Below are 18,851 nucleotides of genomic sequence, written 5' to 3'. Positions count from 1 at the left end.
CTCTTCACATCCTTCTCTCCGCCCCTATCCCGTAGCTCTTGATCCCTCCTCCGTGCCTTACAGTCTCATACCGGTACACTGCTCTCCATTCAGCCGTATGCAGATTGTGGGTCCCGGAGGTGGGACGAAAGCTGGGCCGTTGGAATGCTACGTGTCGTAGATCGCTCATAAAAACGCTTCTCTGTCTGCACCTCCACAAACTACCTCCTAAAAGTTCACCTGCGCGTTCAGTCCGCCCCGCCTCCGAGCGAAAGTCCAAACCAGAGCGCACTTCACCGGAACGAGATGCCTGGAAACACAACACCAAAGCCGGTGAGATTAGAAGAGAGCCGTAGCTGGCAAAACTTCTCTGTCGTGGATTGTTTATTTTTTAAGGGCTGCCTGTTTCTTCGTTGGTGTTCTTTAGGCACTCGGTGTGTTTAGCAAGGGTTGTCTGAGATGCGTGAATGGGGTTGTGCGTAATGTCAGCCAACTTTTTTTTATGTGTTATATAACAGCCTGTGATCATTTGGGGAGATATTGGGCAAGCGCTCTGCTTCAAATCTGTGTTAGGCTAGACATACTGGCTTGACAAAAAGCTTGTTAAATGTATATAACTGAAATAATACTGTAAAATAAGTGGTTATATTAAACAGAAATGTGAGAACATAAACGTTGGCTTGTAGATACATTTAAAGAGTATACCAATTATGAGTTTTCATGTCGTGAAAATTCTTTTAAAATGTAATATACAGAAATATAACACCGTTGGTCAATAGGTAGGCCTACTGAAATTAATAAATTGTGACACCCTGCCATTTATGAAAAAATACCTTTGTCAAATTAAATTTTTTAGAAAAAAAAAAATCTACCTTTTATTATAGCCTATAGTTAATGCTTTTCTAAAAATGCCAGTGTAATTTGGTTGTGTTCACTTGTATCACTGTATTGCTAAAATATGAGAATACTGGAATTGTTTATTTAAGAATGTTTTAAAATAGATGGTTGAAAAACAAATTTACAAAACCATTGCTAGAGAAAATAAACAGTATTGCTGTAATTTGCTATTTTCAAACATTACAAGAAATCATTCCTATAATATTTGTACAGATATTGCTATAATAACTGTGCAAATATAACTGTGCTCTGTCTTAGAGTTGTCAGTTAATCTGAGTCATATAGACCAGAGTTCAGTTAGTGAGGCAATGTGCACTTGGTTACTATCGTAACCTCAGTTCCCTGAGAGTAGGGAACGAGTATTGTGTAGCTATATATGCAGTGGGGAAACTCCTTTTCCTCGATTTACTGAAGCCTATAATGTAAAACGCATTTTGCAGCTGCACAGCTAGCAGTGAGTGTCTGGCTCACTCATTGGCTGTGCTGCGGCAACTGCACATCCAATGGTGTGGGCGCCTCTGACGTGTGCGCCAATGAGCTAGCAGGGTACCTCCATATTATAAAACTTCATAAATATGGAAGGCGAGGACCAGCCGGCCGCATCACAAATATCCTGAATGGGAAACCCAGAGGACCAAGCCCAAGCCCAAGCCCAAGCCCAAGCCCAAGCCCAAGATACCTATAGGGCAAACCTGACCCACTGAGGTATATGCCATAGATATGGCATCCACTATCCATCTAGACAGTCTTTGATTAGTGACTGGAAAACCCTTAGATCGGCCACCAAAGCAGACAAAGAGCTGTTCTGATTGTCTAAAAGACGCAAAACGGTCCAGATAGATTCTCAATGCTCTGACAGGGCTCAATGCTCAGATCAGATTAACCTCCCCATCCTCAGCAGAAGGGGGAAGGGCTAATAATGTGATAACCTGTGCTCTAAACAGCGTTGAGAGCACTTTGGGTACATATGTCTGGTTTGAGGATGACCCTGGAGACATCCAATCCAAATTCCAAACATGAAGGGCTCACGGAGAGGGCCTGCAGATCTCCCATTCACTTGATAGATGCCAGTGCCAGCAGGAGAGCAGTCTTTAGCGAGAGAGGTTTAAGATCAACCGTCTGGAGTGGTTCATAAGCTGGCCTTTTCAGGGCCCTAAGGACCGTAGAGAGGTCCCAAGACGGCACAGATGGAGGTCTGGAGGGGTTCATCCTCCTAGGTCTTTTTAGAAACCGTACCACCAGGTCGTTTCTTCCTAGTGATTGGCCAGCCACTGGAGCATGATGAGCTGCAATGGCTGCCACATACACTTTTGAGCGTGGACGGGGAACGGCCTGCGTCCAATAGCTCCTGTAGGAAGGAGAGTATCACAGATACCTCACATGACCCTGGATCAAAGAGTTTTTTCGAGCACCAGCTGAAAACCCTGACCACTTCAGAGCATAAAGGCACCTGGTAGACGGGGCCCTAGCCTCTGTGATAGTGTTTAAGACCTTCTTAGGAAGGTCCCTGGGTACCCGTTTAGGGAACAGACATGGAGGGCCCATAAGTCGGGTCGCCGGATGCCATATCGTCCCGTTGGCCTGTGTGAGGAGGTCTTTCCTCAGCGGAACAGGCCAGGGGACTCGATATCCGATAACTGAACCAGCTCTGGAAAACATGGCCTGGATTCCCATAGGGGGACCACTAGGAGGACGGGGCATCCGCTCTCCCTGACCCATTCGTTGACCTGGGGGATCATTGAAACGGGGGGAAACGCATAAAGGGGGCGGCTGGGCCAGAGATGGGCCAGCGCGTCCCTGTTCTTTGAGAAGAACACTGCGCAGTGGGTGTTGGTTCTCGAGGCAAAAAGGTGGACTTCGGCCTCGCCGAACACACTCCATATCAGACTGACCGTCTGTGAGTTCAAGGACCACTCGCCTAGGGGAGTGTTGCCCCGTGAGAGCATATCCGCACCCAGATTCTGAATGATATGCGCTGCCTTCAGAGAACTCAGATTGGTCTGAGCCCACAAGAGGAGTTCTCTCGCTATGGCGTACAGGTTGCCCGACCTGATGCCACCCTGACAATTTATGTAGGCCACGACGTACGACGTGTTGGCCGTGCGGACTAAGACATGGTGACCTCTGAGGTTTGACAGAAATGTTTTGAGGGCCAAACAAACTGCTTTCATTTCCTGACAGTTGATATGTAAGCTCTTCTCCGTGCTCGCCCAGAGGTCGGAGGCAGGCTTGCCCTCGTGCAGCGCTCCCCAACCTTGGTTGGATGCGTCTGTAAAAAACACTTTCCTCCTGGAAACGCGCGCTCTCGTGTAATCCGCGCTGTCATCGCTATAGAGTCAATAACTGTGCCCAGAAAGACCACACTGGGGGTCAGTGTGGTCTTGGTTTGCTCTTGGTTACATTGATTTTGAGACCCAGACATTTTAAATGGCTGAGAATCAAATCCCTGTGTGATAGTAGCTCGGTTCCCGACTCTGCCAGCACCAGCCAGTCGTCGAGATAATTTAGCACGATCATAGCCCTTTTTCACCGCGCCGTCCACGGAGGAGAGCGTTGCGGAAACCGAAGAACCCACACATATCATTTTTAATATTTTAGAAATCACTTCAAGTGATGAAAAAAATAACACTGTGATTTTGGTGATTAAAGTATCTGGAATAAAGTTGTGAAAATGGCTGCCTTCACTGTCATTTCTACTCAAAACGAAAGGACAAAGAAGTTCCGTTCCGTTTGTGGTAGATAGCCAGGTGTCAGAGTCAGATATAAAAACGTATTTTTATAAGACAAGACAGACCATCAAAGACATTACAAGATTTCTCTGCCCTGATTTGCTGTCTTTGAATACACTGAAATATTACATCTGCACTGCAGCAAGAAAGACCCTTTCTGTTAGACCCTGTTCAGAGGTCAGAGTATTCAGCTTTCATGCAAGTCATTCACATAGTCAGGCTGTTAGTACAGTGTTCATTCATAAAAGCCTACTGACACTGCATGTCTGGCTTAACAAGAAAAAGTGTGTGTTTAAGAGAGGTTTCTGTTAGTGGGATTCTTTAAAAGCCATGTAGGGTTTAATGAATGAATCTATTTGTTTTTTAAGCACTCCACAAGTATTCGAGACGGGCGTATAAAGAAAAGGCTGTGTGTGGGAGTGTACAGCTACATTACATCATTGACTAAGTGGTTAATGCGTGATTTATCCTTTTTTTATCTGACATGTAGCAGCCAGCAAGATTTGTATATCTGACCTGTGTAAGGGTGTGTGTCCTGTCCAACGTTATGCAGATACATTCCTAGTTAATGAATATAATGGTATAATGGAATATAATGCACAAACGGTATTTTTCCACCTCAGTTCTCAGTGAGGAGCTCTGCAGGGAACTGGGGTTAAGGCAATACAACACAACGTATGAGTGTGTGTAAGAGAGAGAGAGAGAGAGATGTATAAAGTTATGGCTACAATGACTGTACTCTAACCACATTGTATTAATAACTCCCAATTTGAGACCAATAGCTGTAACACTGATATTTTAAGTACTTCTTCCATCATATCTTACATCCATTGTGCATTTAACAGTTAATTCTTACCAGCACCAAACTAAGAAAAAGAGAAGTAAAGCAACTGACATATTTATGATTCTGCTTATATATGTTTCATCTTTAGGAATAATACATTTATTGTGTCCATTGCTTTGATTTCTGCCTCACTCACATACAATACCACTCAAAATTGTTTTGTTTTTTTAAATAAATCTCTTATACTGCATTTAATTTGATCTCAAATACAGTAAAAACAGTAAATGTGAAATATTATTTAAATTTAAAACATTTCTGTTTTATTATAATTTAAAATGTATATTCCTATGATGGCAAAGCTGAATTTTCAGTATCATTACTCCAGCCTTCAGTGTTACATGATCCTTTGAAAATCATTTTAATATGCTGATTTGTGCTTAAAAAGCATTTCGTCTTATTATAAATGTCGAAAACATATGCCCTATAGGTCGATATGAGCATGATATTACTCGTAGGGATGGGAGCTTTCAGATTTCATCAGGTCAATCATATATTCATATAAAAAAAATTAAATGAGGAAAGCGATATCTATGTCATAGTATCACTACTCTTTCAATGGTCAAGAGTATTTCCCAATAAATGGTACAGCGCTGGTCAATGGATTGATCTCTTTAAAGTAAAATGTCAGATTCTGCTTCATCCTAGAGCAACCGTTTAACCCTTTTGTTCAAAGTTAAAATAATTTCCTTGTTTACAACCTTGCTTCTCAATATGCCAACATTATAATATAAAAGATTATTTATTGAACAATAACATTTGTATTTAATTGTATTTAATTTAAATAAGTTATAACAAAAAACAAACCCATAAGAAATATAATGTTTTAGTGCAATTAAATCATTAGATTGTTACAATGAAATACTTTACATTTTTACTAATTTAATCCTTATTCTTCTGTTACTAAATATTTTAATAAGAATCGAATAATAAGTTTATACACTTTCTATTTGGTCTTTTATAAAAGTTCTAGGGTTTTGTTAATGGTCCAATACTTAAAGTTGCCACAGTCATTGTATACTTTACATGTGCTGCACTTTATTTGTACCATTTGTACCACACCATCTATTAGTATATTTTAATTTATCTATTTAGCTTTTTGAAAATTTAAAAGATAAGGATATTGTTTGATAAGTGAGATCTCAGATGGTAGTCATTGAAGACCAAAAAAGTAGTGCTTGAAAAATCCTTGAAAGTCATGGAATTTCATTTACAGTATCTGTTCGAACCCTGTACCTCAGGAAAACTTCTACCAAGAAGCAGTTTTTATAAATACTAGAACCAAACAGCCTGTAAATGCACTGTAAAAAGGGATTCAAAAAATGTGTAAATGCACCTTTTGTTAAAATTATAATTTTTTATTGTTGTAAATGTGTATTCCTTTAAGGTGTACGGTAATTGCTAATGGAGCTGTTAAAGAACAAATTCATGAATTCTTCATGACTCCCGTTCTTATGTATTGAATTATAATGCATTTGAATCTAACAATATAGTACTGTATAGCATAATAAATAATGCTTTTTATATATATGAAAAAAACGTTTTTATTATATTATATTATTATTTTTCTTATTATTATTCTGTGGGTCTGTTCATGAGACTTAAACTGTGGTGAGTAAATAGTGCATTAGAATAAAGTGCATGAAGAGTTGCATTTCTGTGGTTTGAACAGCAGCGCATGGCACTATTAATGCATATATCCTTGAATGCAATGTGGCTACAAGTTCTGGAGGTACATAAGACAAAAAACTTCCTTGATGTCAAAAAGCAATAGTACAAAAGCATCTGCCAAATGCGTAAATGTGGATGTATCGTAAACTAGAGTATTAAAGCCCATTGTGTTTAGATAGGTACATTGTATAAAATACTAACTCTCCACTAAAAATTGCTCTAAATGTTAGTATGTTTCCATGTGTGTTTGCAGGATCTGCAAAAGTCCACTAATGTGGTATTCCAGGCTCATCATGTCAGCCGCAGCAAGAGGGGGCAGATCGTAGGAACCAGAGGAGGTTTCAGAGGATGTACAGTCTGGCTCACAGGTAATGCATTTCTACACTTTAAAAACAGTAGAAATCACACATGTCAGTCAAAACAAATTTAAATAGGGAAATAAATTCACAAACCTGTGATGCCTGTAAAACAAGTTGGTCTGAACTTCAAGCCACAGCGCCAACTAATAAGAAACACACATAGTTTTTAACAGGGGTTTTTTTGCCTTATGTACCTCCACTGCCAGAAATGTGTTCCTTCATACAACTTGCACACATTATGCAATTTTTTTATTTACTTAAAAAGAAGTGAAAAATCATAGCCTGGGAAAACCCAGACCACTCTCAGTTGTAACTGAGTTAGGGTCTGGCAAAGCTCCATAGACAATTCATTTCCACAGGGGCGTCACCATCGGACGTCGCTCAAATGGCTCTGGGTGCAATTGGATAGATCTAAAACCAATCAGAGCGACGGAGAAACATCTGAGACTCTCAGCAATTCTCTGTTTGTGTTTTTCAGGAAGATGTAGCAATGGCTTCTGACGACTTTTGCCGTTTTTGTAAATGACAATTTTAAATCGCTTGAAACAGACGCGATAGCTGTATCGAACGAGTGATGTTCCACGGCGGCATCCATCTCTGTAATGTACAAAATCTGCGTCACTGTCGCTGCTCTGTCGTCATCGTGTAAAGCCCGCCCCAACGTTTCTGATTGGTGCCGCGATTTCGACGGATTGGAAATGGGTTTCAATGGGCTCTTTTGTCCCAAATGGCGCACTTCATGTGGACTTTCGGTCTCGTGGACTTAAATTGTCTACGAGTCCGTAGGCCGTCCCATTCATCATTTTAACGCTCTGAAGTGTGCTCAGCAGCGCCCCCTTTGTACCCTTGAAGCGGTCTTCACGCACTTTAACTACCCAGGAATCCTTGCGAAAGGCCAATCAGACAACGGATGGGAGGAGCTTTCGCTCACGGACAATTGTTAACATGTTAAAAGTCTGAGAAGAAAATATTTAAGTGTAAATAATATCATTATGTTTTGTATGACTAGGTGTACATTTTACCAGTTGTTACCTGACAGTTAATACAAACATTATGGTCATCAACCAGTGGTTGATGTCTCAAACATAAATATATATTTAATATAAACATAAATAGCTTGCTGAATAATAGGCTACAATCACATTATGATTCATTAAATAAATAGAACCGAATGTCAGGGCTTTACTGAGTCATATGTAAATGTAGAAATATAATATTTAAACAACAACAGGACCGTCTTCCTATTTCCGGCGTGACGATCGAGTCTGTCCCAAAAATACCTCTCTATGCACCCTCGTGCACTCGCGCCAAGGGCCCTATAGGTCTGCACTACAGGACGTCACCGGAGTGTGGACACTGAGGAAGTCCACAAGTCCGGAGTGTGCCATTTGGGACAGGGCCCGACTTGCAGAACAAATCAAAATATGCTGGAAGTGGTCTGGGTTTTCCCAGGCTAGAAAAATCATGGAATTTATCACAATTTCCTTATTTTAACTAATTTTACTGTTTTATAAACTACCATTCAAAAGATTGGGGTTCAGTAAGATTTCTCTCTTATGCTTACCAAGGCTGCATTTATTTGATCAAAAAATACAGTAAAAACAGTAATATTGTGAAACATTGTTACAATTTAAAAAAAATCTTATATTTTAAAATGTCGGTTATTCCTTGATGGCAAAGCTTTATTTTCAGCATCATTACTCCAGTCTTCAGTGTCACATGATCCTTCAGAAATCATTCTAATATGCTGATTTAGTGATCATGAAACATTTCTTATTGTTATCAATGTTGAAAACAGTTGTGCTGTTTAATATCTTTGTAGAAACCATTACATTATTAGGCCCGGTTTCACAGACAGGGCTTGAGTTAAGCCAGGATTAGGCCTTTGTTCAATTAGGATATTTAAGTAGCTTTGATAAACGTGCCTTGCGGAAAAACATTACTGGTGTGCATTTTTAGACAACACAATGACACTGACATATTTTAAGACACGTCAGGGCAAGTTCCTTTTAGGTAAAACAGCTCAAACATATATGTAGTGTAACCGAGGGTATAAATGTCTTTAGTGTCACTTTTGATCAATTTAATGTATTACCGGTAATAACTTTTCAAATTAGATCCAAGTGTAAGGAATATCTTATTTCATTGCCTTTGCGTGTGTGTATGCAGGTCTATCAGGGGCTGGTAAGACAACATTGGGATTCGCTTTAGAGGAGTATCTGGTCTCCCACGGCATTCCCTGCTACTCTTTGGATGGTGATAACATCCGTCACGGCCTGAATAAGGACCTGGGCTTTACGTCTGTGGATCGAGAGGAGAATATTCGGCGTATTGCTGAGGTGGCCAAACTGTTTGCAGATGCTGGGCTTGTTTGCATTACAAGCTTCATCTCGCCGTATACCAAAGTGAGCAACCACACTAATTCTGTGAAATTGGTTGAATTAGGTTTTGATTTGAATCAAAAGATCAAAACAAAATTATAACATTAGAACGTTTATCCAAGGTTTCTTTAAATCAAATGTGTCTTCTAGGATAAATGTTGATGGGTTTTCCACTGCAGTACAAAAGGTCTTAACATTTATTAATTTAGTGGACACTTTTATTCAAAGCGACATACAAAATGAGAATAAACCGAACAGACAAGTGAACATGTAACACAAAGAGAGTTTTTCTTTTATTTGACCATTTTTAATAAAAAGTTTCATAAAATACATAATGCTCCACTTTACTCTGCAGGACCGTGAAGAGGCCCGAAGCATCCATGACAAAGCGGGTTTGCCATTTTTTGAGGTGTTTGTAAACGCTTCTCTGGAGGTGTGCGAGAGCAGAGATGTTAAAGGACTCTACAAAAAAGCAAGAGCTGGGGAGATAAAAGGTAATATATAAAAAAAAATGTAACTTTAAAACTGTGCTGTTCCAAAAATTAAGTTAAAAAAGTACACAACTTAACAGAAAACCATAGACACATCCTGCAAAAAGAGCAGACTAAACATAAATATACTCAACTTTCTTTTTTCATTCCCACCTTCTCGCCCAGGCTTCACCGGTATAGATTCTATGTATGAGTGTCCAGTGACTTCTGAGCTGATTCTGAAGACCGGAGAGCTTACAGTGAACGAATGCATTCAGCAGGTGGTGAACCTGTTGAAGGAGCAGGTTAGTCGGGAGCTGAACACAGGCTTGGGAACACATTTTATTTACCACTTCCCATTGTTTGCATTAGCCTACCGTTATCTTTAGAGTACCTCATGGTCAGAAGTCCAAGGTTGAAGGCATTGTCAGATATTACCACAAGCCTCTGGCTACATATCTGTCTGAAGGCCACAACATTAATAGAGCAGAGGTTTTAAACTAGTTTCCTGGTAGTAAAATTTAATCTGGTTCTTTAAGGGATCGTTCACCCAAAAATAAAACTGTCATTATTTACTCACCCTTATGTAGTTCCAACCCTGTGAACTGTATTTTTTTCTTTAGATACCACTTCTGTTCAAAAGTTAGTTATTTTGAGAAATTAATACTGAGCTGATCAAAAGTGAGTAAAGACATAATAATGTTCTTTTGAATGTTCTATTGATCAAAGAATCCTGAAAAAATGTATCACGGGTTTCCACAGAAATATTAAGCAGCACAACTCTTTTCAACATTGATAATACAAAGAAATGTTTCTTTAGCACAAAAAATATATGAAATCTATGAAAATAGAAAACAATTCGTACTGACCTAAACCTTTTGAACACTAATGTAATTTTTAAAGAACCTTTACATTGTACAGCTACTTTGACTATAACTTAACCAGTTATTTATCTCTTTTTTTGTTCATCATCATTTCTTTGTATGATAGCCTGGTAAAAAATGACACAGTTTGGCAGGTTTCATTGTGTTATCACAAATAAAACAATTGATTCCAAGCACAACAATGCAAAGTTCTTACAAAATCTTTAATAATATTTTAACAAAGGTTGATGATGTCAACTTTCCTTGGCCGAACATTACGAACATTAGAAAAAATTATAATATTAAAGTACAAACTATTATATACTTATAATCTTCACCTCAACATTAATAACGGTAAAAACAACCTAAAAACTGATGTACTTCATGTTGTAAAATTTAAATTAACTGCTTTCATTCAAATCAAGGAAGTTATACTATTACTGAACAAACCTGACTTCATTGCGATTTCAGCAATGAAAGTATTTTTCAAGGGTCAGATCAGGTAGAAATAGCTCAAGGTAACATTTGCACATGCCATTAGATGAATATGATGGAAGATACAGTTTTCTTCTTCTTGTTTGATCTCTCTTTCTCTGTCTTTCTCAGAGCATTGTTCCCAGTGGAGTTGTAGAGGAGATTAATGAACTGTTTGTGCCTGAGAACAGACTCAAGCTGGCACAGGCAGACGCAAACACCCTGCCCTCTATCAGCATCACCAAGGTAACAGGTAGCATTAGTCCTCTCATGCTCAAGTGTTCATAAATATGAGTCAATTATTGACAGGATGACACATAGCAGCTTCTTCAGCCTGTGAACAGTGTTCCCTTATTACAATGCAAATTTATTCCAGAATCAGACAACAATAACGATTTAAATTATGTTCCTTAAAGACCCCCTGTGGTGAAAATCAAGTTTTTAATGTTGTTTATATGTCTATGTGGTGTTTTTAATATGCTTTAAGACAAACCATGTGCAAATTCATGTCAACACCATTGATGAGTATTTTCTCTTTAAAACTCCAGTGAAAGACAGTGGTTTGAAATCATCTGTGTTTCTTACGTCACAAACTATAACCAATCATATCATTGTGTGAGTGGGCTTTAGCATATCATTAACTATTCTCTCAAGAGAAGCCAGGTTATCCCGCTATATTTTTCTGTTGATATGAAAAATCAGGTACATTTAGCAATATAGCGGGTGAATTATGTATATGATGTATTTTAAGATGTTATGATGAATTATATGAGTTGTTCGAAGTGTTTCTAAGGATGTTAATTTTTAGAAGGCAGCTTTCTGACTCTAGGGTGGCGAACGGTAACATAGTTTTAGTGTAACATTAGCAACACATTATTAGCTATTTGATAACTTGGTGAAAAAGCTAATCATATTAATTAGCGTTATGTGTCTATTGTAGAGAGCGATACATAAAACGCATTACCATTCTGATACATCGACTTGTAGATGACCCTGTATGAGTGAGTGGAGGCGGGGACTAATATGCATATTCATGGCTATGAATATGGTTATACTAAATGAAGCAAGGGTGTAGAGTTACATTCAAGCTATTTTACGTTTTTTTTTAAATCAACGTTTTTTCCGTTGGTTATCAACGGTTAGTTTTAAGGGATAAAATTGTTGACTACAGGGGGACTTGAGAGACGTATTTTCACTTATTATTGCACAAAGTTGTTACATAATCCTTCCTACAGACAATCAATCATAACAGACATTTTGAAGAATATGATATTAGCTAACTGTTCCGTTTGTAAACACAGCTTTCCGTGTTTGTGTGTGTAGTTGGACTTACAGTGGGTGCAGGTGTTGGCTGAAGGATGGGCCAGTCCTCTAAAGGGCTTCATGAAGGAGAGAGAATACCTACAAGTCATTCACTTCAACACCCTCCTGGATGGTAACATACAAGCACACACATTTAAAAAAGGTGTCTCAAATGTTTTAGCCATTGGCAGTCTCTTGTTGCAGGACTAGACATCTCCTTCCAATTATTAGTACAACTCGTTTTTATTCCACACACAAGTAATCACACTCAGTCAGGATAATCGTAATCTTAATGTTGGCGATGACACTAGTAGCAGAAGCCTGAAAAAGAAGATGTTTCATGCATAAAATAGCAGGTGCCAGTGCTGCTTGCAGGAGACAGAATGATGCAATGATCTGGCTTTCTGTGAAACTCACACGCTCTGCTTGCTTTAATTGGGTTGGTCAGCAAACATCGGTCAGGGGAGAAGTATTGTCAAAGTATTTGCAATTGCATGCAAGCAAATAATATTCAGTGTACTGAGTTGACATACATTGTTAGCAGCATTTAACCGAGCTGGTAGTTAATGATGATGCTAATGAGCACGTCACACCTCTCTTCACCAGTTTGCACTGGTTACCAACAGCTTCTCGCATCAAATTCAAGGCACTAATGTTTGCCTATAGAGAACAATCACTTGCTCTGCTCCCCTATACCTAAATTCACTACTTTAGACTTATGTGCCCTCCAAAAACTTGTGTTCTGCAAGTGAACAGCGCCTTCTGGAACCATCTCAAAGAGGCACAAAATCACTTTTCACAGACTTGTACTTGACTGTTCCTTGCTTTTGGAATTAACTCAAACTGAGCTGCTGAGTCTTTAGCCTTTTCTTGAAAATGGCTTGATCCATTAATACTAATACTTTCTATTTTATTTGTATTATATCTATTTTTTGTTCTATTTTTTTTGTAAATGTGCTAGACTAACTGGGACTTGTCACATAATTTATTGTTTGCCCTTTTGTTTGTATTGTTCTCCTCAAGTCACTTTGTATAAACCCGTCTGCTAAATGATTGAATGTGAATTTAGATTTTTTCCTTAATTATTGAATAAATAAATAAATAAAGTGTTCTCTTCAAAATTATTTATAATATGTGTTGATTAACGTACCTTTCCCTAAATACAGGTGGTACCATCAACCTCTCAGTACCCATTGTCCTTCCTGTTGCCTGCGAGATTAAAGAACGTCTTCAAGGCAGTGCAGCTGTGGCTCTGGAGTACCAGGGGAAACGCGTCGCCATCTTACGCAGCCCAGAGTTCTTTGAACATCGAAAGGAAGAGCGATGTGCTCACCAGTGGGGGACAACCTGTCCCAAACACCCTTACATAAAGGTATTCAATATTTTTTAACCCATGCCATGATAATGAATGCATTAAAAATACTAAAGTATTGAGAAAATCTTTAAGAAGCCTCAGCTGAATACAGGTAACTTATTTGTTTACGAAAAAGGGCACAAATTGTTTCTTAAATAATAAAACTAACTAACTGAAATTCATAATACCTGCTTTAAAAAAAAGCGAGAATACAACTGTTGCAATGATTGATTGTTATAACTCACAAATGCACATTAACTACATTCTTTAACCACTTACCTGTGAATAGATGGTTTTGGAAAGCGGTGACTGGCTGGTAGGGGGTGAGCTAGAGGTATTGGAGCGAATCAGATGGAATGATGGACTGGATCAGTACCGTCTCACTCCAAGGGAGCTGAAGCAGAGATTTAAAGAGATGAAAGCAGGTATAAGCAAATGGGTTAAAGAGGACAGTTAAATGGATACTTCACCAAAATCATTTACTTACCCTCAAGCTGTTCCAAACCTGTATGAACTTTCTTCTGCTGAACACAAAAGAAGATATTTTGAAAAATGTTTGTAACTAAACAGTTGATGGACCCCATTGACTTCCATAGTATGGAAACAAATAAGTCAATGGGGCCCATCAACTGTTTGGTTACCCATATTCTTCAAAATATTCTTTTGAACTTGAGGGTGAGTAAATGATGACATCATTTTCCTTTTTGGGCGAACTATCCCTCTAAGGGATAAGTAACTGCATATACAGAGTGATTTTCTGGAGACACTTTAAACTGAATTATGTTTTAAAGCACCCTTGCATCTCTGGATCAAGGGTGTAATTTTTCTAAAACCATGAGGCCAAACAGGTTCTTAGCACCATGACATTTTGGCAGTAAGATTTTGCTTCAGAGGAGTTGGGTGTGTATGAAGCAAGGAATCAAAAGCACTCATGTGGGACATAATATTAAAAGTAATTACTTCACGACTAGAAAAGCATGTTCTTTATAGTATAGAGTGTCTGAAGTATGAATGTAATCCGGACATACTACATTCGCCATGTTTAAAGGTTCTTAGCGCCCTTTTGAGAAACCAATGATATTCTGGACTTGGTCCACCATGGTTACGCAACAACTAATTAAAGCACTAACTGGAATTGACAATTTCATTGGTTTTCCCAGACGCAGTGTTTGCTTTTCAGTTGAGGAACCCGGTGCACAATGGCCACGCCCTTTTAATGACCGACACACGTCGACGATTGGAGGAACATGGGTATCGTAGGCCAGTGCTACTTTTGCACCCTTTGGGTGGCTGGACCAAAGATGATGACGTGCCTCTAGAGTGGAGAATGAAACAGCATGCTGCCGTGCTGGACGACGGCATTCTAGACCCTCAGTCCACCATTGTGGCCATCTTTCCCTCCCCTATGATGTATGCTGGGCCTACAGAGGTACGTACTAGGTGTTCTTTCATACATGCCAATGAACAATGACATATAGAGCCCTTTTAGGAAGTTGTAGCCACACAGATTTTTAATAATGCTAAGCATTTTTTAGTTTACATACCATCCAATATTTTGGGGAATATATTTTATTTTTTAAAGAAATTAATACTTTTAAGCAAGAATCCATTAAATTGATCAAAAGTGAGAGTAAAGACATTTATAATGTAACAAAATATATTTTAAAATAAATTATGTTCTTTTGAACTTTATATTTATCAAAGAATCCTGTATCACTGTTTTAAACATTGATAACAAAAATAAATGTGTTTTTTTTTAGCACCAAATCAGCATATTAGAATGATTTCTGAAGGATCATTTAAAAAAAAATATTGCCGGAATAAGTTACATTTTAATATATGTAAAATAGTAATAACATTTCACAATATTACTGTTTTTACTGTATTTTACTTTTAAAAATGTACAAAAAAAATCTTTTGAATGGTAGATTAAATAAAGAGATTTATCTAAAATTATAACTGGTTTATAGTCTAAGATTCTCATGAATTCCTTTAATTTCACACATAACATATAAGTGCCACCCTTACAAATACTAACCTTGTCCGTGTGTCGGTCAGGTCCAGTGGCACTGCCGTGCAAGGATGGTGGCAGGTTCTAATTTCTACATTGTGGGTCGTGATCCTGCTGGGATGCCCCACCCAGAGTCAGGGAAGGACCTTTATGAACCAACTCATGGAGCTAAAGTTCTGTCCATGGCACCTGGACTCACCTCTGTGGAGATTATCCCTTTCAGAGTGGCTGCATACAATAAAACCAAGAAAGCTATGGACTTCTATGACAAAGAGAGGTGAGATTGAAGTGCATAAAGTGCAAAAGTCTAACAGTACGGTACTTGAAATATTTTAAAATATACTGGTTATAAATCGCTATTATTGGTATCCATTAATTGATTGTGGTAATGGTTATGAAACACACTGACCATATTTACATGTACATAAAAATCTATCAAAAATAGTATAAACACATTTGAGAAGAGAAAATACAGTTGTTTTTACAGATATCTAAAGAAATGAACGTAAATTATTATACAGACCAGTAAAAGCACTGTAAGCAAAGTCTCATGACTCATGTTTCTTGACATTTCAATTCATTGTGCTCATTGATTATGTCACTGATAAAAATGACCAAAATGGAAAGACCGAGCATTTCCAGTACGTCACAAGACATTAACAGGAACAGATGAATGTGCATTTAAATCATTGAAAATATGCTGATTGGATGCATTCCAATGGATATTGCATTCCATTGAAAATTCCAATCATGTGACTGACACGGAGACATGCAGGGCAAATCTTCCACAGAACTGCAGCACAGGCCTTTAAATTTTCTATGTGAACAAATTTCTTTGCCAGTATTAGGCACTTGGGATCCATACACAGCACTTGCTGCAGTATTTCAAAAACGCTTAACGTGGAAAACAGCTTAAGTGCCGCAATGTACTAAAACAGGGAGGAAAGCCTTGTATTGACCTCCAGGTGGGAGTTCCAATAAGTGTGTGATGCCATGTGAAAATTATGAATTGATGTGAGGTATATAAATGTCTTTTCGCAATAACCAGGAATTTAAGCAAAAATTATTTCCATGTAAATTGGTTCTTAAGCATTAAACTCTATTTTTCAATTCAGACATGCTGACTTTGAGTTCATCTCCGGGACCAAGATGCGCAAGCTGGCTCGCAGTGGAGAGAACCCTCCTGAGGGCTTCATGGCCCCTAAGGCCTGGAAGGTCCTCACCGAGTATTACACTTCCCTACAGAAAGACCAGTGATGACACATACTAGAAAGTTCCAACACAGAGAACCTCAGAAGACCACAGAGCATGTGGTTCACACTGCCTCTAGAACTACTTCAGGCATTGAAAAATGAAGGTGCGCTCTTACAACGAGCTGGTGGCAAAGGTGGTCAAGATTTCCTGTGAATAATTATATTACTACAGCATTGTTTTTAAAGGGAAATATGAACATGCTTTCTCAACTGTGAAAATTAAACTGATGTGCCTTGATTAATGGATTGCCAGTCCCAAAGAGATTATGAGATCTTGTTCTTAAATTGTATTTAGAAATGTGCATTTAAATGAAAATGTATATCGATAGTAATCTAAATAAAGTAATTACTCTACGGTTCAAAAGTTTGGGGACGGTAAGATAAGAAAAAAATGTGAATGCTCACCAAGGCTGTATTTATTTGATTAAATAGTACAGTAAATAAATAATGAAAAATAAGTCATTTATGATGTGATGGCAAAGATTAATTTTCAGAATCATTACTCCAGTTTTCAGTGTGACATGATCCTTCAGAAATCATCCTAATATGCTGGTTCGGTGCTAAAGAAACATTTCTTATTATTTTATTTGATGAATAGAAAGTAAACAGAGCATTTATTTGAAATATAATTTTTCTCTAACAATGTCACTTTACTGTCACTTTTGATCAATTTAATGCATACTTGCTAAACAAATCTTACTGACCCCATATCAAAGCAGTCTTCGTGTGGCCCAAATTGCAGTCAGATTTTACATTGTAACCTGAATAATTTTGTTTACATGTTACAAGAAAGGGGGTTGTTTTCTGGGGACCATATTGGGGAAAGCATTGGGAAATATTTATTTAGTTCATTCAAAAACAATAATCAATAACACTGTTTTATTAAAGATTTAACAGCAAATGAAATATAATGTTAAGTAGATATCTGTATACCTCATCTGTTATAATTAAACCTTTGTACTTTGATTACATAATTGTGACCATGTGTCTGCTTTTTCAGATGCTCACAGTGTGACTGTATGTACAGCTTGCTTCCTGTTCTTTGAATCAAGGGCAAAAGTTATGCAGCTCATCCACAGAAATATCGATGCTCCTCTGCCATCTGGTGGTCATCAGTATACAGCATACAGAAACCACAGGGCACCATGGGAAAAATAGCTGATTATGCAAATATAACTTCAGCTAACAGTTACAGTTCGTAACCAAACTGTTTTCGTGAACTTTTTCATCCCCTTGTGATGCAAAAAGCAATTCATAATCATATTATTTGAGGTCATGGCCTGAACATGCATAATGCACCCCAGAATATAGGTCCCAAAATCTGTTACGGGTGAATCACTCCTAAGTTGATAAATCGACTTAGGGAGCAGGGCTGTGAGTGTGTTCCACTTGACCCTAGGCATTCCCAAATGGATTTAGGGGATTCCCAATTAGACTTAGTGCGGATGAGAGCATTAGATCTAATATGTTCTAGATAACCCTATTTAAATATGCTAACTGCATTGCAGTGCTATGCAATCCTGAAAAGGTTACGGTGAGTACAGGATGTGTGGCATGGATTTTTTGCAGGGAACAAGCATCTATAAAATAAGCCGCTGGAGGCAGGGAGACCTACTTTGGGTTAAGGACAAGACACACTCACCCATTTCCCTAAATCTAGTGCCTTGCGTTAAAGTGTTTCTCAAACCTTAGTTCCTGAAGCCCCCTTAACCATTTTGGAGTACTATAAGTATTTGAGTTGAATCAAGTATGTTTGATTAAGAAAACTATGTAGCCTACAGTTGGAGGTATTCATGTTTGTTATCACCCGAGAGCTGCTGAGTGGGTTTAAAGTCCCAATGACCCCATCATGGTATTATACATCAAATTAGTACAGCCCTGCTCTTGATTCATTGTGTGTCCTTCTGGAGCATCAGTGAATGTTTTCACCTTTTGTAATAGTTGTGTTTGAGTCCCTCAATTGTCATCAGTGTGAAAAGATGGATCTCAAAACCATAGTCACTGCTGGTAAGGGTTTAAATGCAAAAGACTTGTGAACAACCATAAAAAAAAGAAAAACAGCCGTGGATCATCAAGGTAACGACACACAGTATTAAGAATCATGTGTAAACTTTTGAAGGGTAATTTTTATAACTTTTATTTTGTCTTGTGAATTATATGTAAACATATTTTATGCAAAATATCTTATTCAGGACAGTAGGCTTCTATATCTATAGGCTAACATGCATTTTGCATGATCCCTCTTATTTTGTACAAAATAATTAACA

At 38.2% G+C, this 18,851-nt stretch overlaps 1 protein-coding gene across 1 annotated transcript; it reads left to right on the top strand.

Moving 5' to 3' along the window:
- Window positions 1-87: 87 nt before the first annotated feature.
- Window positions 88-17,556, top strand: papss2a (3'-phosphoadenosine 5'-phosphosulfate synthase 2a). The gene is made up of 12 exons (XM_079633900.1): window positions 88-312; window positions 6,371-6,485; window positions 8,646-8,881; window positions 9,213-9,351; window positions 9,514-9,632; window positions 10,797-10,910; window positions 11,988-12,099; window positions 13,133-13,338; window positions 13,610-13,745; window positions 14,481-14,749; window positions 15,379-15,608; window positions 16,447-17,556. Exons 1-12 carry the CDS (start codon window positions 286-288, stop codon window positions 16,586-16,588), a joined length of 1,845 nt encoding a protein of 614 aa, XP_079490026.1. The 5' UTR covers window positions 88-285; the 3' UTR covers window positions 16,589-17,556.
- The last annotated feature ends 1,295 nt before the right edge of the window (window positions 17,557-18,851 follow it).

Source organism: Phoxinus phoxinus (assembly GCF_949152265.1).
Source record: "Phoxinus phoxinus genome assembly, chromosome: 13".
Taxonomy (NCBI): domain Eukaryota; kingdom Metazoa; phylum Chordata; class Actinopteri; order Cypriniformes; family Leuciscidae; genus Phoxinus; species Phoxinus phoxinus.
Note: the sequence above shows the minus strand (reverse complement) of the source record. Positions and strands in the feature narration are given on the sequence as shown.

Bases quoted from the DNA above. Each gene is read 5' to 3' on its own strand.
- papss2a (XM_079633900.1), top strand. From the start codon at position 286: ATGCCTGGAAACACAACACCAAAGCCG. The intron at 6,486-8,645 runs GTAATGCATTTC...GTGTGTATGCAG, and splicing joins ATGTACAGTCTGGCTCACAG to GTCTATCAGGGGCTGGTAAG. The intron at 9,633-10,796 runs GTTAGTCGGGAG...TGTCTTTCTCAG, and splicing joins TGAACCTGTTGAAGGAGCAG to AGCATTGTTCCCAGTGGAGT.